The sequence below is a fragment of the Protopterus annectens genome, chromosome 3.part0, assembly GCF_019279795.1.
Source record: "Protopterus annectens isolate FY-2018-M chromosome 3.part0, PAN1.0, whole genome shotgun sequence".
Lineage (NCBI taxonomy): Eukaryota > Metazoa > Chordata > Ceratodontiformes > Protopteridae > Protopterus > Protopterus annectens.
In genome coordinates, this window is record NC_056731.1 from 1,954,739,332 (window position 1) to 1,954,760,669 (window position 21,338).

Sequence of the window (21,338 nt, forward strand, 5' to 3'; positions counted from 1 at the left end):
ATTTATTTTTTCCCAGTTTCTTTATTTAGTAAAGAAATATGAAAAATTAATAAATAAAAATGGAAAGGTCCCCTAGCCATAGGGCACCCGACAGGGGAAGATGCTTACTTCTCAGCTAGAGTTCGTTGACTGACAGGATTAAAAAAACTCCGCAAACTGATTGGCCAGGTGCTCATGGAGCTTTTTAATGCCTTGCCATCGCACATGAACTACTAGAAAGCATGTGCAAGTTAAATAGTTAACCAACTGTTGGATTATTATAGTAGGAGTAGCCTGCAAGAATGATATTCTGCCAGGTAAACAGATAAAAATAGTGAACCGCTTGGCTATCGCCGATTTTGATACTGCTTCATATTTCTGCTCTACTCCTCGTAAAGTGTTATTTTTTTTCTAGTAAATTGATAAGGATTAATAATGTTAAACATTATAGTTTCATATTATTCAGAAAATGTTTATATATTTGTTATGTGTGCATGTGCTTGTGTGATTTTTAAAGTGAAGTCTCATTTGTTTGAGATGGTGGTATGGCGGATGTAAAAGATTCCCATGGCACCTATCGAAAAGTACAGGGAAGCTCCCGATGCCCTGGCCAAATTTCCCCTTGTCGAATAAACAACAACTTGGGTCTCCCCTGAAAAGAGGAGACTAGGCTAGTAAACAAATGATAAAATATATAAACTAGAACAGCTTCTGTGCTTTAAACAAGGAAGCACGACTCTTGTGTCCTATGGACCGAAGGCATGGTCAACATTACAGCCAAGCATCCATGGATTTTAATGGCACATTTTCACAGGAAAATTACATTTTGAGAAAGTGCGGACCTAGCAAAATGTTCACAATGAACAATACTGAAAGAATAAGTAGCAAGATTAACCTTAAAGGACACAGAAGCACTACCAGAGTAGTTATTTTGAAAATAGCACCTTTTTGTTTCTGTTTACATCTTTTTACCAGGGTAGCTGAATGAATCTGTCCAGTTATCAGATATTTTTATGTTTTTGATCTTAAACATGTAAGCTTGTAAAGCCTGTCAATTATAATCACTTAAATCAAATGCAGAGAGTCAAACTGAACTATAGTTGTGGTGATGTTCTCTTGTTTTCCCTTTGCAAATTACTCAGACAGTACATGCCTCTATGTTGGAACTCTGTGCTTACAGAGATAGGCTACACTGTATAAAAATATTCAATTTATGAATGTTAAAACAATTCTCAGCTTTCCAAGTGGTAAATGTCATTTTGTGGTGCACCTGTTAGACAATAGCATGACTTTCTGTATACATTTTTTAAGATGTTTTCCAAGGATACTTTAGGAAGTAGAGTTGAGTTTACCAAATGAATTCCACATGTAGAGGTGCATTCAGAAAAATATTATCACATTCCTGGGACAGTAGTATAAGAAAGGCATGTTTCGTTAGCAGCTCTCAAAACAGGTCTATATTATATTCTCGAAAGCAGTCAATATCAAAGCTGATATTGTCGACACGAGAATAGCGAAAGCGCACATCGAACATGCAAACGGAAATCTCTGTAAGGGTACTTTTTTCTCTTTTTTTTTTTTTTTGTTTTTATAAGTTCGATGTTTGAAGACGTTGACCATATGGTGTTCGACGTTTTCAACCGTCAATCTTATAATATAGACCCCCCAAAACATATAAAAAAATAATCCAAGCCTTTGAAGGGAATATCTTCTACAGAAATAAAACTGAAATTGACTTCACAGAAGTTAATTGAACGGAGTCTCAAGCAAAACTGCTATTTACTTTGTATTCCTGCAAATTCCTAGGAAGAGAGAGATTACTGACATGCTTTTATGAGACTAGTTGTGTCTTTTGGCTTTTCCCGGTTAGGGGTCGCCACAGCGGAACTCTGGTCCGCTAATTATTGGCAGTAGATTTTTACGTGCCGAGTTGCCAGGTCTGACGCACAACCTTCAACGAAGGTACGCCTATTCACGCATGTCTCCACACAGAAGACGCTCTAGCTGAGAATCGAACAGGACAACGTCATACTGTGAGGCGACAACGCTACAGCAGTACCACCACCACAGTAGACATGCTTTTCTGAGACTAATGGCATTAAATCATTAGCTTGCTTCCTGTATGAACTCCTCAGGTAGGAATGAAAGGACTATATTTACAAACTGTCCCCGAATTTTGCAACTTTTGCCCTCATTACTGTTGGCTTTGTGCCGATTCTTTCTCTGAGAAGTAGGGACAGCTTTTTAATTTTATTTTACTAGAGTTAGGCATATGGGTTGCACACAGACAAAACACTTAAAATTGCTATGGCTGTCTGTGGAGGAAAATGACTAAAGTACAGTTTTGTACCTACCATAAATGTAGATGTTCGAGTGGTTATACTGCTGCAGTCATCACACTTGGGTTATCCTGTCATCAGGCGGTCCCGCAGTCGGCCGAATCCCAAAGTCCTGGTCTGGCATTGGTTGTTGTCACCTCTTCCCTGACGTCAGTGCTACAGGGGTATAAAAGAGACAGCCGACGCTATTTTCTTCAGTTTTTCTTGCCCCAGATGTCAGGTGCCCCCAACTAGGAAGGCAATACAATAGCTATGCAACAATACCTTAGTAGATAAACAATAGTACTAGTTGTTAGCAAATACACCATATAGGCATGCATACAGTTGATTGATGTACATGGAGTTGTAACACCCTGGTATGTAGAGGGGATGGAGGGAGGGTAATGGACTGCAGCAGTATAACCACTCGAACATCTACATTTATGGTAGGTACAAAACTGTACTATGTTCATCATGCTATACTGCTGCAGTCATCACACTTGGGTAGAATCCCAAAGCTATGGAAGGGTGGCTGGTACTAAACTGGGTTAGGTGATGCTAGGATGCCCTGCAGAACTGCAGTGGCAAAACCAGCTCTGGTTTTTGAGTATAACAGAAGGTGGTAGTGCTTGGTAAAGGTGTGCAATGAACTCCAAGTAGCTGCCTCCAGAATGTCTTTGGTTGGAACCCCTCTGAGAAAGGCTGCTGAGGTTGCAGTAGCCCTGGTAGAATGGGATCTAATATTGACAGGCACTGCCTTCCCATGGTGCGAGTAGCAAAAGCTGATACAATGTGCTATCCATTTGGAGATGGTCTGTTTTGAAATAGCCTTTCCTTGTGAACCTGCAGCATATAGAGTTGGTCAGTTTTTCTGAAGATCTTTGTCTTATCTAAATAGTAACATAGCTGTCTGTGAATGTCCAAAGAGTGAAGGAGCCTTTCTCCTTTATTCTGTGGGTTAGGATAAAAGGTGGGTAAATGAATGGTCTGATTCAAAGCCACACTGGATACTACCCTTGGGCATGAAGGTAGGGTTAAGTTCGTAAAGAGACTCTGTCCTGATGGAAAATTATGAAAGGTTCCACTGCCATAAGTGCCTGTAGTTCTGAGACCCTGCGTGCTGAGGTAATAGCCAGTAACAAGGCTGTTTTCCAAGACAAGTATTGTAGTTCTGCTGAGAATGCTGGTTCGAAAGGAGGTAGTGTTAACTTTTCTAAAACGAAGTTCAGGTCCCAAGTTGGTGTTGGTGGTTTTCTGGGGGGGTCTTATATTCTTAGCCCCTCTGAGACACTGCCTAAGTAAAGAGTGTGAGAAAATTGGGGGATCCGTATTATATTGAGCTGAAATGGCTGAAGCATGGATCTTAATAGAGGAGAAGGAAAGGCCTTTGTGTAGCATCTCAGTTAGGTATTGCAGTATGTGAGGAATGTTTGGTATCCAGGGATTTTAAACTTTAGCCTGGTGCCATGCACAAAATCTTTTCCATTTGTCTGAGTAAGTCTTCCTGGTGCTGGGCCTCTTGGCCTCCAAAATGACATTCAGGATGTCCTTTGAGAGAAGTGTTGCTTGATAATTTAAGGAATTCTCCATGCAGCTAAATTAAAGTTCTGAGCTGGCTGTGACGGGTTTGAGAGTTTTTCTGAGTCAACAGTAGTAGGAATTGAGGCAAGATCCATGGAGGGCTGAGAGTCAAGTTCCTTAGTAATGGGTACCAGTGCTGGCGTGGCCAGTCCGGAGCAATGAGGATCATTTGTGGTCTCTCTGATCTGACCTTCAATAATACCTTGGTCAACAGAGGTAGTGGAGGGAAGGCATAGACTGTCAGTGTTGTCCAACTGAATGATAGAGCGTCCACTTTCCAGGCTAGGGAATGATAAGTCCTTGTGCAGAATTTTTGTAATTGGCAATTGTTGGGGGAGGCAAATAGATCTATGTCTGGACATCCCCATCTTTGAGTTATCATTGAAAATACTTGTGGGTGTAGTCTCCACTCGTGAGGGTCTGCCATATTTCTGCTTAATTCATCTGCCAATATGTTTTCCTTTCCTGGCAGGAATTTTGCTTGTAGTTGTACTTGGTAGGTCAATGCTGTGTTCCATAAGGTCATAGCCTGTCTGCATAAAGGGTAGGAGTGTGTTCTTCCCTGTTTGTTTATGTACCACATAACTGTGGTGTTGTCTGTCCTTATTAGAAGTTGTCCTGAATGCAAGAGGTCCTTGAAGGCTGTCAGTGCATTTTGCACAGCTAGCATCTCCTTTTGGTTGATGTGAAGATGCATTTGTTTTGCAGACCATTTGCCCTGTATGCACTGTCCTGCCATGTGTGCTCCCCAGGCGTAGTCTGAAGAATCTGTTGTCATGGTTTGGTTTGCTGGAGGTAAGACGAAAGGAAGACCCTTGTTTATTTGACATGCTTGAGCCCACCATAGGAACTCTTTTTGAAGGCAGGCAATGATAGGTATATTTGTTTCGAGGCTGTGCCTGTGTTGAGACCATACACTTTTCAGGTACCATTGTAATTTTCTCATATGCAGCTTTGCATATGGGATTAGTTGAATGCATGATGCCATGAACCCCAATGCCTGCAGGATTTTCCTTGCAGTGAGCTGGGTAAAAGTTGCTATCTTTTTGAAGTATTGAGTCAATTGTTTTTGTTTGTCTAGCGTGAGGTAAGCGATCTGGGATGTTGTATTTAAGCAGGCACCCAGGAATATTATCTGTTGCAAGGGTATTAGTTTTGACTTCTTTTTGTTTACTGTGTACCCTAGGCAATTTAGCAGCTTTGTTACAAAAGCCAGATGCTGTAATAGAATGTCCTTGCTGTCCGCCTGGATCAGGCAGTCATCCAGATATGGATAAATTTGTATTCCTCGTTGTCTGCAATATGCAATTACTGATGCCAGGCATTTCGTAAATACTCTGGGTGCAGTAGATAAGCCAAAGGGCAATGCAGAGAATTGATAATGCGTTGTACCTGCCAAAAATCTGAGGTATCGTCTGCGATCTTGTCTGATAGGGACATGCAGGTATGCCTCTTTGAGGTCCAATGTTATCAGCCAAGACTCCTTGCCCAGCATGGGAAGGAGCTGCTGTAGTGTGAGCATTTTGAATTTTGGTACCTCTAAGTATGTGTTCAGAATTGAGAGGTCTAAGATGGGCCTCCAGGCTTTGTCCTTTCTTGGGACTAGAAACAGTCTTGAGTAAAAACCTTGACCTTGCTCCTTTGTAGGTACCTTTTGAATTGCTTTCATATCCATGAGAGCTGAAATTTGCATTTGAGCCTCTGCCCACTGGTTTGGAGGCAGATTTGGCATGCCTCTCATCCATGGTAAAGTGTGGAAATTAAATCTGTAGCCTCAGGTAATAATGTCCAGAATCCATTTGTCCTTTGTTATGATGCACCAGTTTTGTGGAAATAGAGCCAGTTTCCCTCCCAAAGGTGCTGCCAGAGCAATTTTGCTTGGCAGGCGATGAGGGAAGTCATCGTGTTTGTTTCCTGAAGGGTTGAGATCTTTCGTCTCCACCTCTTTGAGTTGTTGTATGCCATTGTCTAGGCCTGAAAGAACCTTGTGGCTGGCCTCTGCCCCTTGGGCGCCTGTACCTACCTCTTTGGGATCTGTCTGATGCAGGAAAGGACCAGTTTTTTGATGGTCAGTTTCTGCTGAAACGAGGAGGTTGTACCTGTAAAAAAATCTTTAACTGTTTGCATAGATTTTGCCTTTTCTTCCATTTTCTTTAAATCTTCCTCTGCTTTGACACCAAATAACACATCTTTCTGCAATGGAGCATCCCAATAACTTTGCTTTGACATGTTCTGGTAAGGCTTGTTCTTTAAGCCAAGCATGCCTACGTATGACAGACCCTGTGACAGCTGCTCTACATGAGGCTTCCAATGAATCAAAACCACACTGTAAGGTATGCTTTCCCACCTGTTCTGCTGCATGCAGCAAATCCTGCATCTCTTTCAAGTCAAGTTGATGTGTCTGAGGGATCAGTTTCTGCTTTAACTGTGTAATCAAATACTGTTTTCTAATGCTCTGGAATCTCTTTCAGAAGGAAGTGGATTCTTAGCAGTAGAGACCTTAACCCCTTTGGGACCCTGGGAAATGGTCTCGGGGTCTGCATTAGGGCTTTTGTATAGAAACTTATGAGTATCAGGAACTCGGTAGTACCTGTCTGGTTTAGCTGGTGCTGGAGGTAAGGAATCTGGGTTTAAACTGGATTCAGAGAAATCATCATCCAAAATGTCTAAAACTGGAGGAATTGCCAGGGGTCTATGCTGTGGAAGAAGAAGAAACTCACGGAGTCATTTCTTGGAGTCAGAGTAATCTTGGCCTTCCCAGTGGAAGTGTTCCCTCATGGTGTGTAAAGTTTCCCCAAAAGAGTAGTCTTCAGAGGGGGAGACAGAGGGAATGGACTCTTCAGCATCTGAGTCTTCATAAGGAGAGAAGGAGTAATCCTGGTCGTCAGAGTTGCCTGAGGAAATGGATGCTTGGTCAGAGGAAGGATAATCTTCCTCCAGTCTAGGCCTTTTGTCAGGTGGGGGTTGGGATCCCCTGATAAGGGTAATTAAATCCTCAGCCATCTTAAGCATCTATTTTTTAGGCATAGGGGCCTGTGGGGGGGGTGTGTGGCCCTGGTTTTCTTTTCTTTCTTTCTAACTTTCAAGGGGGCTTTGAGCTTAGCATAAGGCTTGGCAGAGATAGTTGTCGGTTTGAAAACACCTTCTGAGACCGAAGGCCTATCCAAAATTTCCAGATCCCCGTCGGGGCTGGCATCCGAGGAGTGAGGTGGAACCAGATCCTGAGGCCCAACTGCTTCAGTTTGGGAGGCCGTCAGAATTTCTGAATCAGCGGTAGTCAGGGTCTGCGAAGGCACCTCGCTGAAAACCGGAGAACCGGCGTCAGGCCTTGCTGAGTCCTCGGTATCTGGTCTTGGCCTTGGCTGCCGGTCCTTATCTTTGCATTTTTTAATCATTGCTGATGTCGGCTGCTCCGACAGCATGCTATAGTTAAATTTTCTGCCAAAATAATGCTGGGCGAATTCTGCCCGACGCTTAATTGTACGTTTGTTGAACCTAGCACAAAACCGACAACCAGAGACATCGTGGTCTGGGCCTAGGCAAGGAATACAATAAGAATGAAAATCCTTAGGAGGTATTTGCTTCCCACAAGAAATACAATTATTAACTTTGTCTGACATCGGTCTGAGGCAAGAAAAGTTTCCCCAGCGGGGTACTTAGCTTTAGAGAAGACTTCGGGCTGAAACTCGATTCGAAAATTTCAGGAGCTGGCCGACCAGCACTTGCGAACTGCTTCTGCTTCAGGCACCGCGCGGCAAGAAAGACTGAAGAAAATGGCGTCGGCTGTCTCTTTTATATCCCTGTCACACTGACATCAGGGAAGAGGTGACGACAACAGACGCCAGACCAGGACTTTGGGATTCGGCCGACTGCGGGACTGCCTGACGACAGGATAACCCAAGTGTGATGACTGCAGCACTATGAACATCTGCTGTTTTACTCTTTATTCCAGCTTTGCAGGATTAACAAGATTTGTGTGAAGCAAATTGGAATACTTTAAAATTCATTATAAGGTTTACAGAAACACTGTTTGTTTATCACAGCCAGACATTTGAAGTGCATACAGAAGAAGGTTTAACTGCTGGGTGGGTGTAGGAATTTCTAATATTTGGATGAATGTAGCTAACAGTTTTATTGTTTGTTCAACTTAAACAGTCAGCAGTTTGTTTTGCAAGACTGGTGTGCATTTGTGTGAAGTAAGATAAAATGCTTCAGACACCTTTAACACGTCATTATTACTCAGAAATAAGGCATAAAATGTATGACAAAAGTCAGACCCTCAGAGCTTCTGAAAGTCCCAGTACTCTAGGCAGGATAGGTAGTGGCCTCTGTCCTGAACCTTATCTAATCTAAGACCAGTTCTACTCAAAGGTGTGCACAGAAGTTTTCTGCAGCTTGTGGGAGGCTAGGGGGTCTGGGGACAGTATGATCATTACTGCTATAATCTTCCTTAGAGTCAAACCTCATAGGTGTGGACAGACAGATGTTACAGCTTGAGTGGGGATTGTAGACAAGGTGGTCATTATTTTTTTTTATCTTTCCTGACAAACCAATGAGGTGAGCACAAAAGGACACACAAGCTTGTCTAGCGGTAGTGCATTATTTAATTGTAGTAAACTGTTTAGGGATAACATGTTGTACGATGACTGTCTTTTTTTTTATAATCAAATTTTGGATGCATATACTGTACAGGTTATTTTTGGGGGCAGAGGCATGCTGTTATATACACCTGACAACAGCAGGTTAAAATATATTACAGTTACACCTGTTCTTTCAAGTGTATCCCAGTGTAACATGAGAGTGGTACATAGAAGGGGGCTCTCTTCTGGGGTAGCAGTAAGGAGGCATGCTGTATATACGTTTGGCTGCAGCTATTTGAAACACAGGATTGTGGTCATGTATGCCTTTACTCCAGTTTAATACCAGAGAGATACAAAGGAACTGAATTTCTTCCATTACTCAAGATTTTTTTCAGGGCATCACTGATCAAAAGGTTGGAAAAAACTAACTTGGATCAACTAGAAAAAAATATGGCTTAATTCAGTTATTTCCTCCACAGTTATTACACTGCAGTCTGGTCTGGTTAGGGTGTGCTGAAAGGATGCAGGAGAAAGCTGAAGAATAAGGTAAAATATGTGAAAACGTAGAAAAAAATTAAAGTGGATGACGTGGGGTGGCCATGATGGGAGGACACTGAGGGATGTGTGTGGGGAGTGCTGGGTAGCGGGGGTGCCATGATTAAGACTTACAAACTCATGAGATGTTTTATTTTCTTGATTTACTTAAACTATAAGCCTCTTATGTTTGTACTGTTTATAACTTCACTGATAGATCATAAAAAACTGAACTAAACAAGAGGAGCAGTTCATACTAGCATTGAAGAAAAGGATGATAATAAAAATAATGGAAAACATGTAAATAAACCTCTAGCCTTCAAGTGTATCAAAGCTAAGACAACAAAGTCCTGTTTTAATGTCTTAACATCAGTCAACCACACTAAGATTTCTATAGAGCAATTGATATCTGCTCCCTCCTGTTTTAATCAAAAGATTTATATCTGGGATACGTGGTTAGGCACTTAAGCTGAATCCACCTGCCCACACGTGTCCTAACAATTTGTTCTCTGAAGGGCTCTCTTCAGCTGTGATCTGTACATTGGATAGCTCCTTTTTCCCAGCTGTGCAAATACATATTATGTAGAGAATACCAAATATTAATAATCACATGTATGTTAATGTGATGTCCCTGCTCTGGGCCAGTTACCAAGGAGCCTGTATCCTCACCACTTACACTGGACAGGGATGTTCACTTGGAATACAAATGGATACACTCAGTATTTCCAGATGCAGACCTCTCTGAATCAAGCACAACTTCCCTTAAGAGCACACAGGGAACACAGTCAGACTGGGGTCTAAATTTCTCTGTCTGTCTCCCTCCAGGTCCCTAATAAAACTTCCCACTGATACAGAATTAAGTCCTCAGGTAAGTGCCCAAGCCAAGTCCTCCACATTTCTTTCTGTGAGACCAGTGCATCATGTCCCTACTCCACATAGTACACACACACACACGGGAAAGGCTGGCACAGATTTACTAGCTGTGCCACCTTTTGTCCAGAGTATAAGGTAGTTTCACTGCCACCAGTCAGTTACTCTAAGGCTGTTAAAAGGATACCCAATTATACTGAGTGAAATTAAAATTAATACAAATGGTAATGTTGACCAAACAGCGAGGCTTTCAGGAGTGGCCACAGTTATCACCAAATACATATGGGCAAATACTCTCAAAATTTAAATATTTTCTAAAAAGGACTGGCCAGAATGAGAAGTTTAAATATATTTAATAATATATAAATAAAATAACATGAAAATACTAAATATCTACTTACAGTAAATACCTCAGTTTCAGTCACAAGAGATATTAAAAATAAAATCGATGGAAAGTTCCACACAGTTATAGAAAAAACTGTATTTAGCTATGTATTCCTGATTGACTAAAAGCATTACTGTTGCTACTTACTGAACAGAGCAAGGGAAGATGATGTGGGGGTAAGAGGTCCTTGTTGTCAGATCCAAGACAGAATACAGAATGCTGAGAGCATTTCCCTACTAATATCTAAATATTATTTCAGAGTTGACTACACAGTGATATCACATCTTGTCAGCTGACTCTGTTTCCCACTAGAAGCTGCTAGGATTTTAGCACCTATGTGTTACCATCCACACATCTAGAGCTTTGCTCAGATGTGGTGCAGCTGCTGAAGTCATAAAACCATTCCACTTTTCCTACAACAGCTACAACCTATTCTCTTGCACAGATATTATGTCTCTGGCTCCATTCAAAACTGTGGGATAACATCTTTACAGCTTAACCCATAAGGTAATTTAATTTCAGATATATTTTGAAGTTTAAGGTTAACCTCTCTGCTTCCAGTCCTCTGTTAAAACATATGCATTTAATTCACTTACAGTAATACATGTACATTTCTTTTCCTTCCAGCAGGCACACTGTTGATACATTTTAACAAAATCAAACCTCACAAAGATCTGTACAAGCCAGTCTGATATACAAATGACATATAATCATTTACAAAATTCCAGCTAGCTGTGCTGGCACATGTCACACATCCACTGCCCCACTTCTCCTGGCATGGCTGCCAGTAACTCCTGTCATCACAGTTAGTATTAAGAGGGACTGTTACAAGTGGGGAATTGTGCCATATTCATTGTTGCTGTTCACTACCACCTCCATTAAACAAAAGCCATGTTGTTTGGAACATGTCAAAAAGAGGAACCCCCCCCCCCCCCCAAAATAAAAAAACTGCATTCCTGCTCACTCCTACAGGAGAATTACTAGAAAAAAGTACTGACATATCAACACTTCGATACATTACTCAGCCCCCACTGAAGCAATCCCCCACAACAGTATAATAAATGTAACCTCTATTATGTGCTTGTTTACAGACACATTTACAAAATTCTAGACAAAAGACATATGGGTCACTGGTTCAACAGCTAGCACAACTTAACTCTGATGTCAGAAGATCAGAAGGTTGCTGGTTCTGTTCCCACAGCAGGTTCTTGGATTTATGTTCCATTATGGACTCTCCAGTAAAGCATAAGGGGGTACTGCACTCTTGAGGTGCTGTCATTTGGATGAGATGTAAACCTGAGGTTCTGCTACCAAAGCAAGTGTTACCATAGGTGGAAATAAAAGAACCCAAGGCATGCAGTGGAAAAAGAATAGTGGTACTGGGTGCAAGCTGGGGAGATTCCAATTGTGTTGAAGGACAACAATAATTTGTATTTGTTCACCCCTTGCTCAGGTTCTCTTTTTTTTTTTTTTTTTTTTAAACATGGTGGTATGAATTTCTAATGGGAGCTGCTGACCAGTCAGAGTGCAGGGCTGACATCAACATGAAAAGATATGATGAGCTTGGGAAAACTGAAAGATTCAAAAGAATTAAGATACAACAGGTTGGTTCAATCAGAATGGCTATGTTAGGAGTGGAGTATGAGCAGTTCACCCACATGCTTCACAGGTGAGGCATGTGGCTGAGCTGCCCAGCCACACAACTCACAGGTGAGGGACCACTCACCATCTCCCCCTGCCCATCTGGGGGCATCTTCACAGGATGGGAATGGCAGCTCCACCCCTGTAGGCCTCCTCGTGTGAGAATACCTGGTAAGCCACAAACACCAAGACCTTCAGTACTTGGTTGACAGGGCAATGGACAGGTGTCTACATCCATTGCAATTCCACCAGCAGATGCAAGACTAATGAACCCTGTTACCTCTGATCATTGAGAAACTGGAGGCTTCTACTCCCACACCATCATGGTTTCCCTTTCTGGCATATCATCGAAGGTGAGTATTTGAAGTCCTCCAAACTGGGGTTGGTAGCTGGATCCTATATCTCCTCACCAGCCCTTCTGTTTCTATTACTCATCTGTGTGTGTGTGTTTGTGCGTGCGCGTGTGCCTGTCTGCATTTTATATTTATATCTCTACTTTAACTCTTCCCTAAATCTCTCCCCTACAGCCTTTACCATTACTCCTTCCCCAGTTTACTTTAAAAAGGAAATTGGAAAAAGGGGTCTATCCCCCACAATAACACATTGTCTTTCCTCTTCCATCTCCTCCTTCACAGTCCCCTTAATGTGTTCCTTCTGTGTGTCCCTTGTCTTTACTCTCTCCCTATTTCCAGCTTTCACATCCACCCCCAAGTCCAGAGTGTCCATGTAAGAACACCCTTTACAATTAATAAAAACAAACAAACTTTGATGAGGTTTGGGTAAGTTACAGACCAGTTGTGCTCAGCTTTGCTAAGTGCAGGTTCTCTAAAAAGTTCTTGACAAAGACACTCAGGCTCTATATCACAACCACCTAGTGAAAGTGAATGAAAGCATTCATGATTATAGGTAGGTTTAGCTTTTTTCCACACATATATACAGTGAGTTTTACTCATTTTATGACACTCAAATGTACAAAACTGCTGTGGAAATTTTGTCACAGGACTGAGATTTTACGAAAAAAGCTCTGCCTGCCTGCCCTTAGTGTATTCACATTACAGGCACAGCACTACTATATGCAGATTAAAGTAAAGTTGATGTGACTCACACAACTATGAACATCACCTTTTGTCTGGTTGTAAACACGTTTCACAACATGCCTTCATGCACATGGATAATTTTTGAACAGCCTGAATAGTACATCCTTATGGACTTATTCAGATTTTGAAACATTTGAACTCTGGCACATTTTTTTTCTAAACGTCTTCCTCTTATGGACTCTAAAGAGGCTTTAAAGTCCAATGGATATGCAATTTATTTTGTGATCTAATTCCCTCAAATATATCATTACAGTTGGTTGCATGGAGAGGACCTTTGTCAAAAAATATATATAGGTGTTTTAGTGCAGCAGAGAAGGAAGTGGTGTAGCTTTTAGAAGCAATCTTGCCATCTGTCAGAATAAACTGACTGCCACATAATCAAAATATGTCCTGCTACATTGGTGGGAGTTAATGAAATAGGAAGATTACATGTGCTAACCAAGCCAACTCTTTTTAAGCAACATCATTTTCAATATGTCAGAGGCATGTGTTGTAAACTGTGCATTTTAAAAGGGACATGAGACCAGTCAGCAGACACCAGAATTTATTTAAGGGAAAAACATCATAAACATGGAGTCTGAAGAGAAAAGAGAGTAGCCATATTCAGTTAGCCAATATATACAGTAAGTTCTACAAGGGAGGGCCTGCGATTGGGTCAGTTGTGATCAGTGCTTTGCCATGGTGAACAAACTTATTTATAACTTCACTGCACTCATTTTACTTTACTAGAAATTCTTTACATGTTTCAATGGATTCCTGTGACACTGTATGTAGTTTTGAGACAAAATTCAAAGCTTTTGCTAAGTCTGTCATTTCAGCTAGCTCTAACCAGGATTTTTTCCAGAACTAAGATCTTGATAAGATTTAGGACTTTTGGAGGACCAGATGTCTTCATATAATGTTATAGAAGAAGATGTAAACATGTATAATAAGCTCAGAGTAAAATAAAAAAAATGTATTTGCTTATCTCTCATGATCTATCCCAAACAGAACTAAGACGCTATCCTCCAAATAAAGGAAGCCAATCTGGTGGTCTCCTGCCATAAACAAACTGTACAACAGAAGGAAGAAACTGTTACAAAAGAGTAAAATCCCATGAGTGGAGGAGCTCCCTGGTCAGCCTCAGTAAGAAGCCGAGATCCCTTATAAGATTCTCCAAAGCTACCCAAGAAAACAAAATCACCACTAATTCTAAGGACAACCACAAAGCATTCTATAGCTATGTCAAGAATCTCGATGGCAACAGCCAGATCTGCTCTGAGTTACAGCACAACGGCAAAAAAATTACAGAACCAACTGATATTGCCAACATCCAGGCAGATAGGTTCAGTGCTAGCTTTACCCCCCCCCCCACCCCCTAAAAGGCCCATATCTATACAGGAAGAATACAGAGTCCCTGTAATCACAACTATGCAGGTAAAAGCTGCACTCTCTAAAGCCAAAAACACAGCATCCATGGGACCAGACAACATCCCAGGCTGTGTTTTACATGAACTTCAAAACAAACTGGCTCCCCACTTAAGCACCATGTTCAATAATAGCCTCACATCAGGCTTTGTGCCCACTGAATGGCGCACATAAACCGTTATCCTACTCCACAAAGGGAGAGCCACCACTGATCCCGGGAACTATTGACCTATTAGCCTGGTTTGCAAGACCATGTAACGTATCATCATGGAACTCATAAACAAAGACATTGGTAACCTCCAAACTCTGGATCCCACCCAGTTCGGGTTTGTGAAAGGCAGATCATGCCAACTGAACCTGATCGACTTCTTTGAGGCAGTCACCAAAGCCGTAGATGAGGGTAAGGTGGTTCACACAGACTATTTTGACCTCGCCAAGGTTTTCAACACCATCCCCCATTCTGGAATTATAGCTAAACTCACTAAACTAGGTATAAATCCCTACGTCACAAAATGAGTTGCCAACTGGCTCACTGACAGAACCCACACTGTAAAAGTTCCATACTCCAAACCTGACCTCAAAGCAGTGACAAGTGGAGTACCACAAGGTTCTGTCCTGGGACCCCTCCTGTTTGGTACCTACTTCTCTGAAGTACAGACTAACACAGAAGGCCTCTGGCTAATGAAGTTCGCAGATGACTGCGAACTAGGAGCCATAGTCAAGTCCCCAAATGATGTGGACATCCTACAGAAGGGCCTCACTGAGACAGATGCCTGGTGTCACAGCCATGGCCTCAAGCTCAATGCCAAAAAGTGCAGCGTCATCTCCTTTGGTAAAAACTCTGTTCCCATGAACTACCACATAGGCAGCAATTTACTTTACACCAAATGTGTGATAAGAGACCTTGGGATCCAGGTGGACAGTAGTCTCTCCTTTGATAGTCACATCGCCACAGTAGTCAGGAAGTCCTTCTACGTGGCACACCTCATCATAAAAGGGTTCTCATCCAGGAAAAAAGAGGTCATTGTTCCCCTCTACTCGACACTCATTAGACCCATTATAGAGTACAACGCTCCTTTTGGAATGTACCTCACAAGACATCTGCAGCAGCTGGAAAGGCCACAGATGTACCTCACAAAGAGGATTACTGGCCTCAAACAAATGCCCTACACTGACCATCTCTAAAAAACTCCAGCTTTACTCCGTAGCATATCACCTACTCCAAGGTGATCTCTGCCTAACATATAAAGCTGTGTCAAACCCAGAGCTGTTGGATATGCTACACCTAAAGAAATCCCAATTCCTCCGAGCTACACACTCTAGGGACCTAAACCTTGTCACCACAATAAACAGGACATGCTGGAGGGATAGATTCCTGTCCCAGAGACTTCCCATACTCTGGAACAGGCTACCTATCTATGTCAAGCAAAGATCTTCATTAGCACTCCAAGAAAAATCTTGCTGAGTGGATGGGAAATAGGAAATGCATCCCGGAGATCACTTCTGTGTCTCTGCTCGACAGTGGCACAGGAAAATAACTTTCTTGGGTGGCGTAAGCTAGGGAATCTTGTTGGCTAGGCTTATATAGGCCCTTGGGCCGATAGTCTACTACCTGCCTATGAACCTATGATGCCCTTATCTAGGGAATATTATGTTTGTTTTTTCATATTTGGCAAGATCTTCGATTTGTTCCGAGATGTATTTGCTGTGAGACTTTATTGCTTTTTGATTTTACCTTTAGTTGGGACCCACATCTAATGTAAATGACATCCGGCTTTTCAAAAGGGGTCTATATTAGATCACCAAACGCTTAAAAAAGTGAACGGTGATTAATCGACCCTATGTAAGCAAAAGCTTACAATGTCAAACTGTCAGCGATTTTTTTCCAAGGGAAAAAAAATCGCTGTTCCAAAAAAAAAAAAAAACAAATAAATAAAAATAAAAAACAAAACACTTTAAACATTACATTAAGTGTGGGGGGCTGCACCCCCCACACCCCCCCATACTTAAATATACCAACTCTGTGACCACACTACAGTGCCGAAAACGGCAAAGTAATGAAGTGGCCAAGAGAATTCTTTCCCAGGGAAAGAATTCGCTTAAAAGCCACTTCAATATTTTGCCGTTTCAGTCTTAAGTTCGACCAAGACGCATTCGAACCCTTTCAAAAGTTAAGTGTTTCAGAGAATAGCTACAATCTCCCCTTATACTGTACTCATCAGTCCAAACAGTAAGTAAATGGTCATAATGTATTCAGAAGCCAGTAAGCTGAAAATGTTTATGCCCTTAAGGGGTAATATGCATATCTTCCCATGATGACCATATCAAGGGATGTTTGTAACTGTGTTTTTAAGATGACTAAAAACAACTTGCACTTTTGTAATAACTTCAAATATAATTAAAACAAATTTCTAGCAGTTTGTAGGACTGTTTAAAAGCTGCATAAAATGCTATGCAAATCATATTGTAAGAAAATACAAAGCAATGAGATACAATAAGGCTGATAGGAGCATGATGTAAGCCCCATCAGCTTTTTACCAATGAATGGTTAAAGTAGTAATTTGTGAAACATACCTATTTTTCCATTTAAAAGACAAGTGTTAATAAATGAGATATAACAAAGATAAAGTAAAAATAAAACATAAGTTACATGACTGATGCTGAAGTCACTGTACCAGTATTTATACCTTATGGCTTTCCTATGCTTCATGGATTCCAGTACCATAAATCTTTTTGTGGGAATCACTGCAAAATGTTTATCACTCATATCCAGATATTCACAGAACAACTCTGGTTGACAACTTTTTAATTTAGTGAAATTCTTTTGAAACTACTAGGTAATAGTAAGCAGCACTCACTTCATTTCTAAATTTTTACCTGTTTAACTCCCATAAGCTCAGCATAGTCAAAAATCAGGATTATGGTAAAAATTATGAGCCAAGCAAAGAAGTGAAGGACAAAGCAAATGAGAGGAATCCACGTATTCCATGGTACGGTGCTGGCACTCCATATCAGTGGTGCATCTCTCACTGGCTGCCAGTATCTCATGATGACCTGATGAAGAAACAATATAAAGCAATACATTAAAAACAAACAAAAACAGTTCATGTTTTAATAACAATTCAAACTTTTTCATTACCAGACTAATTAAAACAGGCTCCAAAGCATGAATTAAATGCTTTGGAAATAACCCAGTAACAACCATACTGAAGTGGGTACTAGATTAGCTGTGAAACTGTAACATCTCAATTTTGACCTGGGGTTGTAACACAAGCAGTGATGCCATCATGCCAGTTTGCCAAATACATGCCCACACTATTCATTGTTTGTAGCATACCAAGCTATACATTTCCTGAGGAACAAAAAAATCAGTTATGGATTCCTAAGTGAATGAATATTTTTTGCAATAATATAAAATATACCATTTCATCTTGGAAAAAAATCCTTTGGAAGATATTTCTTTCAAAAATCACCATCTGAGTAAACAGTAAGACCCATAACTTGTAACAATCCTTTATAAAGCCTCAGTAATGAAGTCTTACTTTCTCTGTTTTAGCGTTATCAATTTCAAAGCCATAATTCTTAGATAAACAACTTTTATGCTTATAAAAGGAGTAAATTACATTACTTTGACAATCAAGTTCTGTGCCGTTTCCCTTTAACTTACCTTGAATCTTTACAATAGATGCATTATGGGTCTTTGGCTGCAGTCAAATAACTTTTGCAAAATGCACCATAATTTATTCCTAATACACCATGAAAAAGATATACTGGAACTGTAGACCATTTAAAATGCCTTACATACTGATTTAACTTATTCTTAATCCATCCCCGCTGATGTTTTTAGTTTTTCCATGTGCTTTCTGATTAAACAACACTCCAATTGAGATTATAAACTTTACAATTTAGCAGAAAGAGACATATTTCCTCTTCATGAGAACACTACAGTTCTGTATACTAAACCTTAGTACTAAGTATGCAAAACTATAAATTATTAAATTAAAATGTTGTAAGCCAGTATTATTCTTTCTTTGATAACTCATGGGATGCATGGTTTCCTATTTCTCCACTGGAATTAAAAAAAAAAATTATGAATTATCTTAATAGGCTTTCTCAAACTTGTTGCAGAATCCATTGCCTACCCTCTATCCCTGCTCATAAATAGATTCATTCAAGAAGCCACCGTCCCTGACATTTGGAAAGCCTTATACACCCATCCCATTGCATAAAGGCAGTAATTCTATTGACCCATCAAACAGACCCATAGCCATACTTTCTGCTCTATCAAAAATACTTGAAAAGTGCATCCCTACACAACTACTTAAATTTTCTGCTTCAGGAAAACCTACTGACTCATACCCAGCATGGCTTCAGACCAAACCACAGTACTTCTACTGCACTGTTAGCTTTTACCCACACAGTAGCTGAGGTCAGAGACAACAACAAACTTGTAGCCTGTCTTTTCCTCGACCTCTCTAAAGATTTGACACCGTTTCCCACCCCTTACCCCTCTCTAAGCTCAATGATCAAAATTTCTCCACTACTTCTCTTACCTCATTTACCAGCTATCGGCACACTTCCTCCTCCTCCTTTCTACCCATAAAATGTAATATCTTCATAAATGACCTCCATACTTCCTGTAAAACAGCCCACCCTCATTCAGTCCACTGACAATTCTACTCTTATTTCCATCTCTGACAACTCATCTGACCTCCACATACAAACCCAAGACTTCTTCCTGTCTGTTGAAACATGGCTCACCAAAAATCAACTCATCTTAAATCCAAAAAAAAAAAAAAAAAAAAAAAAAAACTAAATTCTTACAATTCTTTCCTCAACTTCTCTCTCACCACAAATCCTCCTTTGTCATCACATCCTTTGCCTTTGACAAGACCACCATCCCCACACAAAGCTCCTAGGCACAATTATTGATGAACTTAAATTTAATCTCCATATTCAGCAAAATATAAAAAAACACCAAAAACTAGGTCTGCTTCACTGAAATAAGAAATTTCTTAACTCAGAAGCTAGAGTCTCCATAGCTCAATCTCTCCTCCTCCTTCCCTCCCCTTCTCTATGCAGACCCTATTCTCACTTCCATTCACTCCACACATCTTTCCAAACTCCAACAAACTTACCATAAACTCACCACTGCCTGGCACTCAACTCTGGCTAGAATTTCCCCAACTACTCCAAATGTCTCAATTTCAAATCATACACTCTGTACTTTACAAAACTACTTCCTGCCTCTCTCTCCTCCCTGGTATCTTATTATATCCCAAACCATACTCTCCATACATCGAATCAACTCCTCCTTGACATTTATAAACCCAACAAATATTTTAGAAAACTACTTTACAATTGCAGTGCAGCCCAAGCATAGAACAAACTCCCCTCACATATAAGAACCATCTACTTAGCATAAAGTCTTACTCCTGTTATGACCCTACCTAACCCATTACACCTCTTCACCCCCCCCCCCCAAGCCAGGAATAAACTCTACATATAGTTAGGTGCTTACAATGACATAAATGAATTCATCCCTAACTCTAGGTTAACTTTTGTTTTTGAGGTATGCTTCATTTCTACTTTACCTGTCTGCTACAAGGAAGGAAAAAAAAAAACACAACCCCCCCCCACCAAAAAAAAACATTGCTGATATTACAACTAATATCATTATATGCTTTGTATTTTTATCTTGTTCACATTTTGGTTACGTACATCTTAATTACCTGTAATTGCATTACTTCTGCTTTTTGAATTGCGTTGTGATTAATTGTTAACTATGTTAAAATTTGTTCTTGTGTCTGTAAAATTTCTGGAGCTTTTCTCCTCGGGTCTCCACTGAAAATGGGCCCGGTTAACAAATGCCAAATAAATAAATAAATAAAAATTATATGCATACATCGTATGCTAGATGTATTTTAAAAGAAGCACTGATTTAAGAATGTTGCATCTACCAACTAAATACACTGATGCAGGTTTCCATTTCAGAAAACTTGATTTTAAAGACTGTTTTAATCTACCACCATCCTGATCTATAAGCTTGGAAAATGTCTGTAGCGAACAACCACCAGGCTAACCAATTAATTTCCTTTGAAAGGTTCAGAGCCAGTGAAACTAAAGCATACCTTTAAATCTTTATAACCTCTCTTTCCTCTTTGTTAAAATATTATCCAATTCTTTTTCAGCACCTGTGGCCTCCCACCCAGAAATGCTGAACAGAAATTTTAAAAACCAAAATAAATGAAAAAAATATTTTGCTTGTGAAACAATTTTCGGCTTGAAATCATTTATTTCATAACTTTTAAGACATATCATTCTGGATTTTCCTTAAGATTTTCAAGGTGATAGGGTATTTGACTGTCTTACGTTATATTTTCACCAAAAAGCTTCAGCTCTGAAGAATAAGCAGATGCCTAGTATACTAATCAAAGAACTTGTAGCACTTTTTAATGATAAAAAACATCATGTACATTTAATAAATCAAAAGCTTGATAAGCATATGAAACTAGTAAATTAGCATTATCCTTATAGCTACAGTTTTCCATGTTATAAATTACTACTTGAACTGCCTGACTTACAGTATTAATCATTTGGCCAGGGGCAAAATCATATTGGCTAGAAGCTATTTTATCTTTTATATACTTCATTAAACTGTTGGCCAAATGTACAATATTCTTCTAGCTGGTACTTAAACCAAGCGAAAGAGATGCTAATCTTGCCTATTAACAGACCTACTGTCTTTTCAGATTTTAGGATAAACATTATTTCTACAGTGTTATTAGACCAAATACTAGAGTTCAGCATCATCTAAAAATGTTAATGTGTGTGTGTAATTTACATACACATTACACATATAGACAGACAAATGGCACTAACAAATCTGGAAATAATTTTTAAAACCCTGATGTAAAACTGCTAGAAACCAGGTTAATTTATGTCA

The 21,338-nt window shown here is 40.2% G+C and overlaps 1 protein-coding gene across 1 annotated transcript in view; it reads right to left on the bottom strand.

Moving 5' to 3' along the window:
- Positions 1-21,338, bottom strand: part of NRM (nurim) — a 296,342-nt gene that overhangs the window by 11,522 nt on the left and 263,482 nt on the right. The window contains exon 3 of the mRNA XM_044066029.1: positions 17,270-17,446. Within this exon, the coding sequence (XP_043921964.1) occupies positions 17,270-17,446 (177 nt within the window). The remainder of the gene's footprint in view (positions 1-17,269; positions 17,447-21,338) is intronic.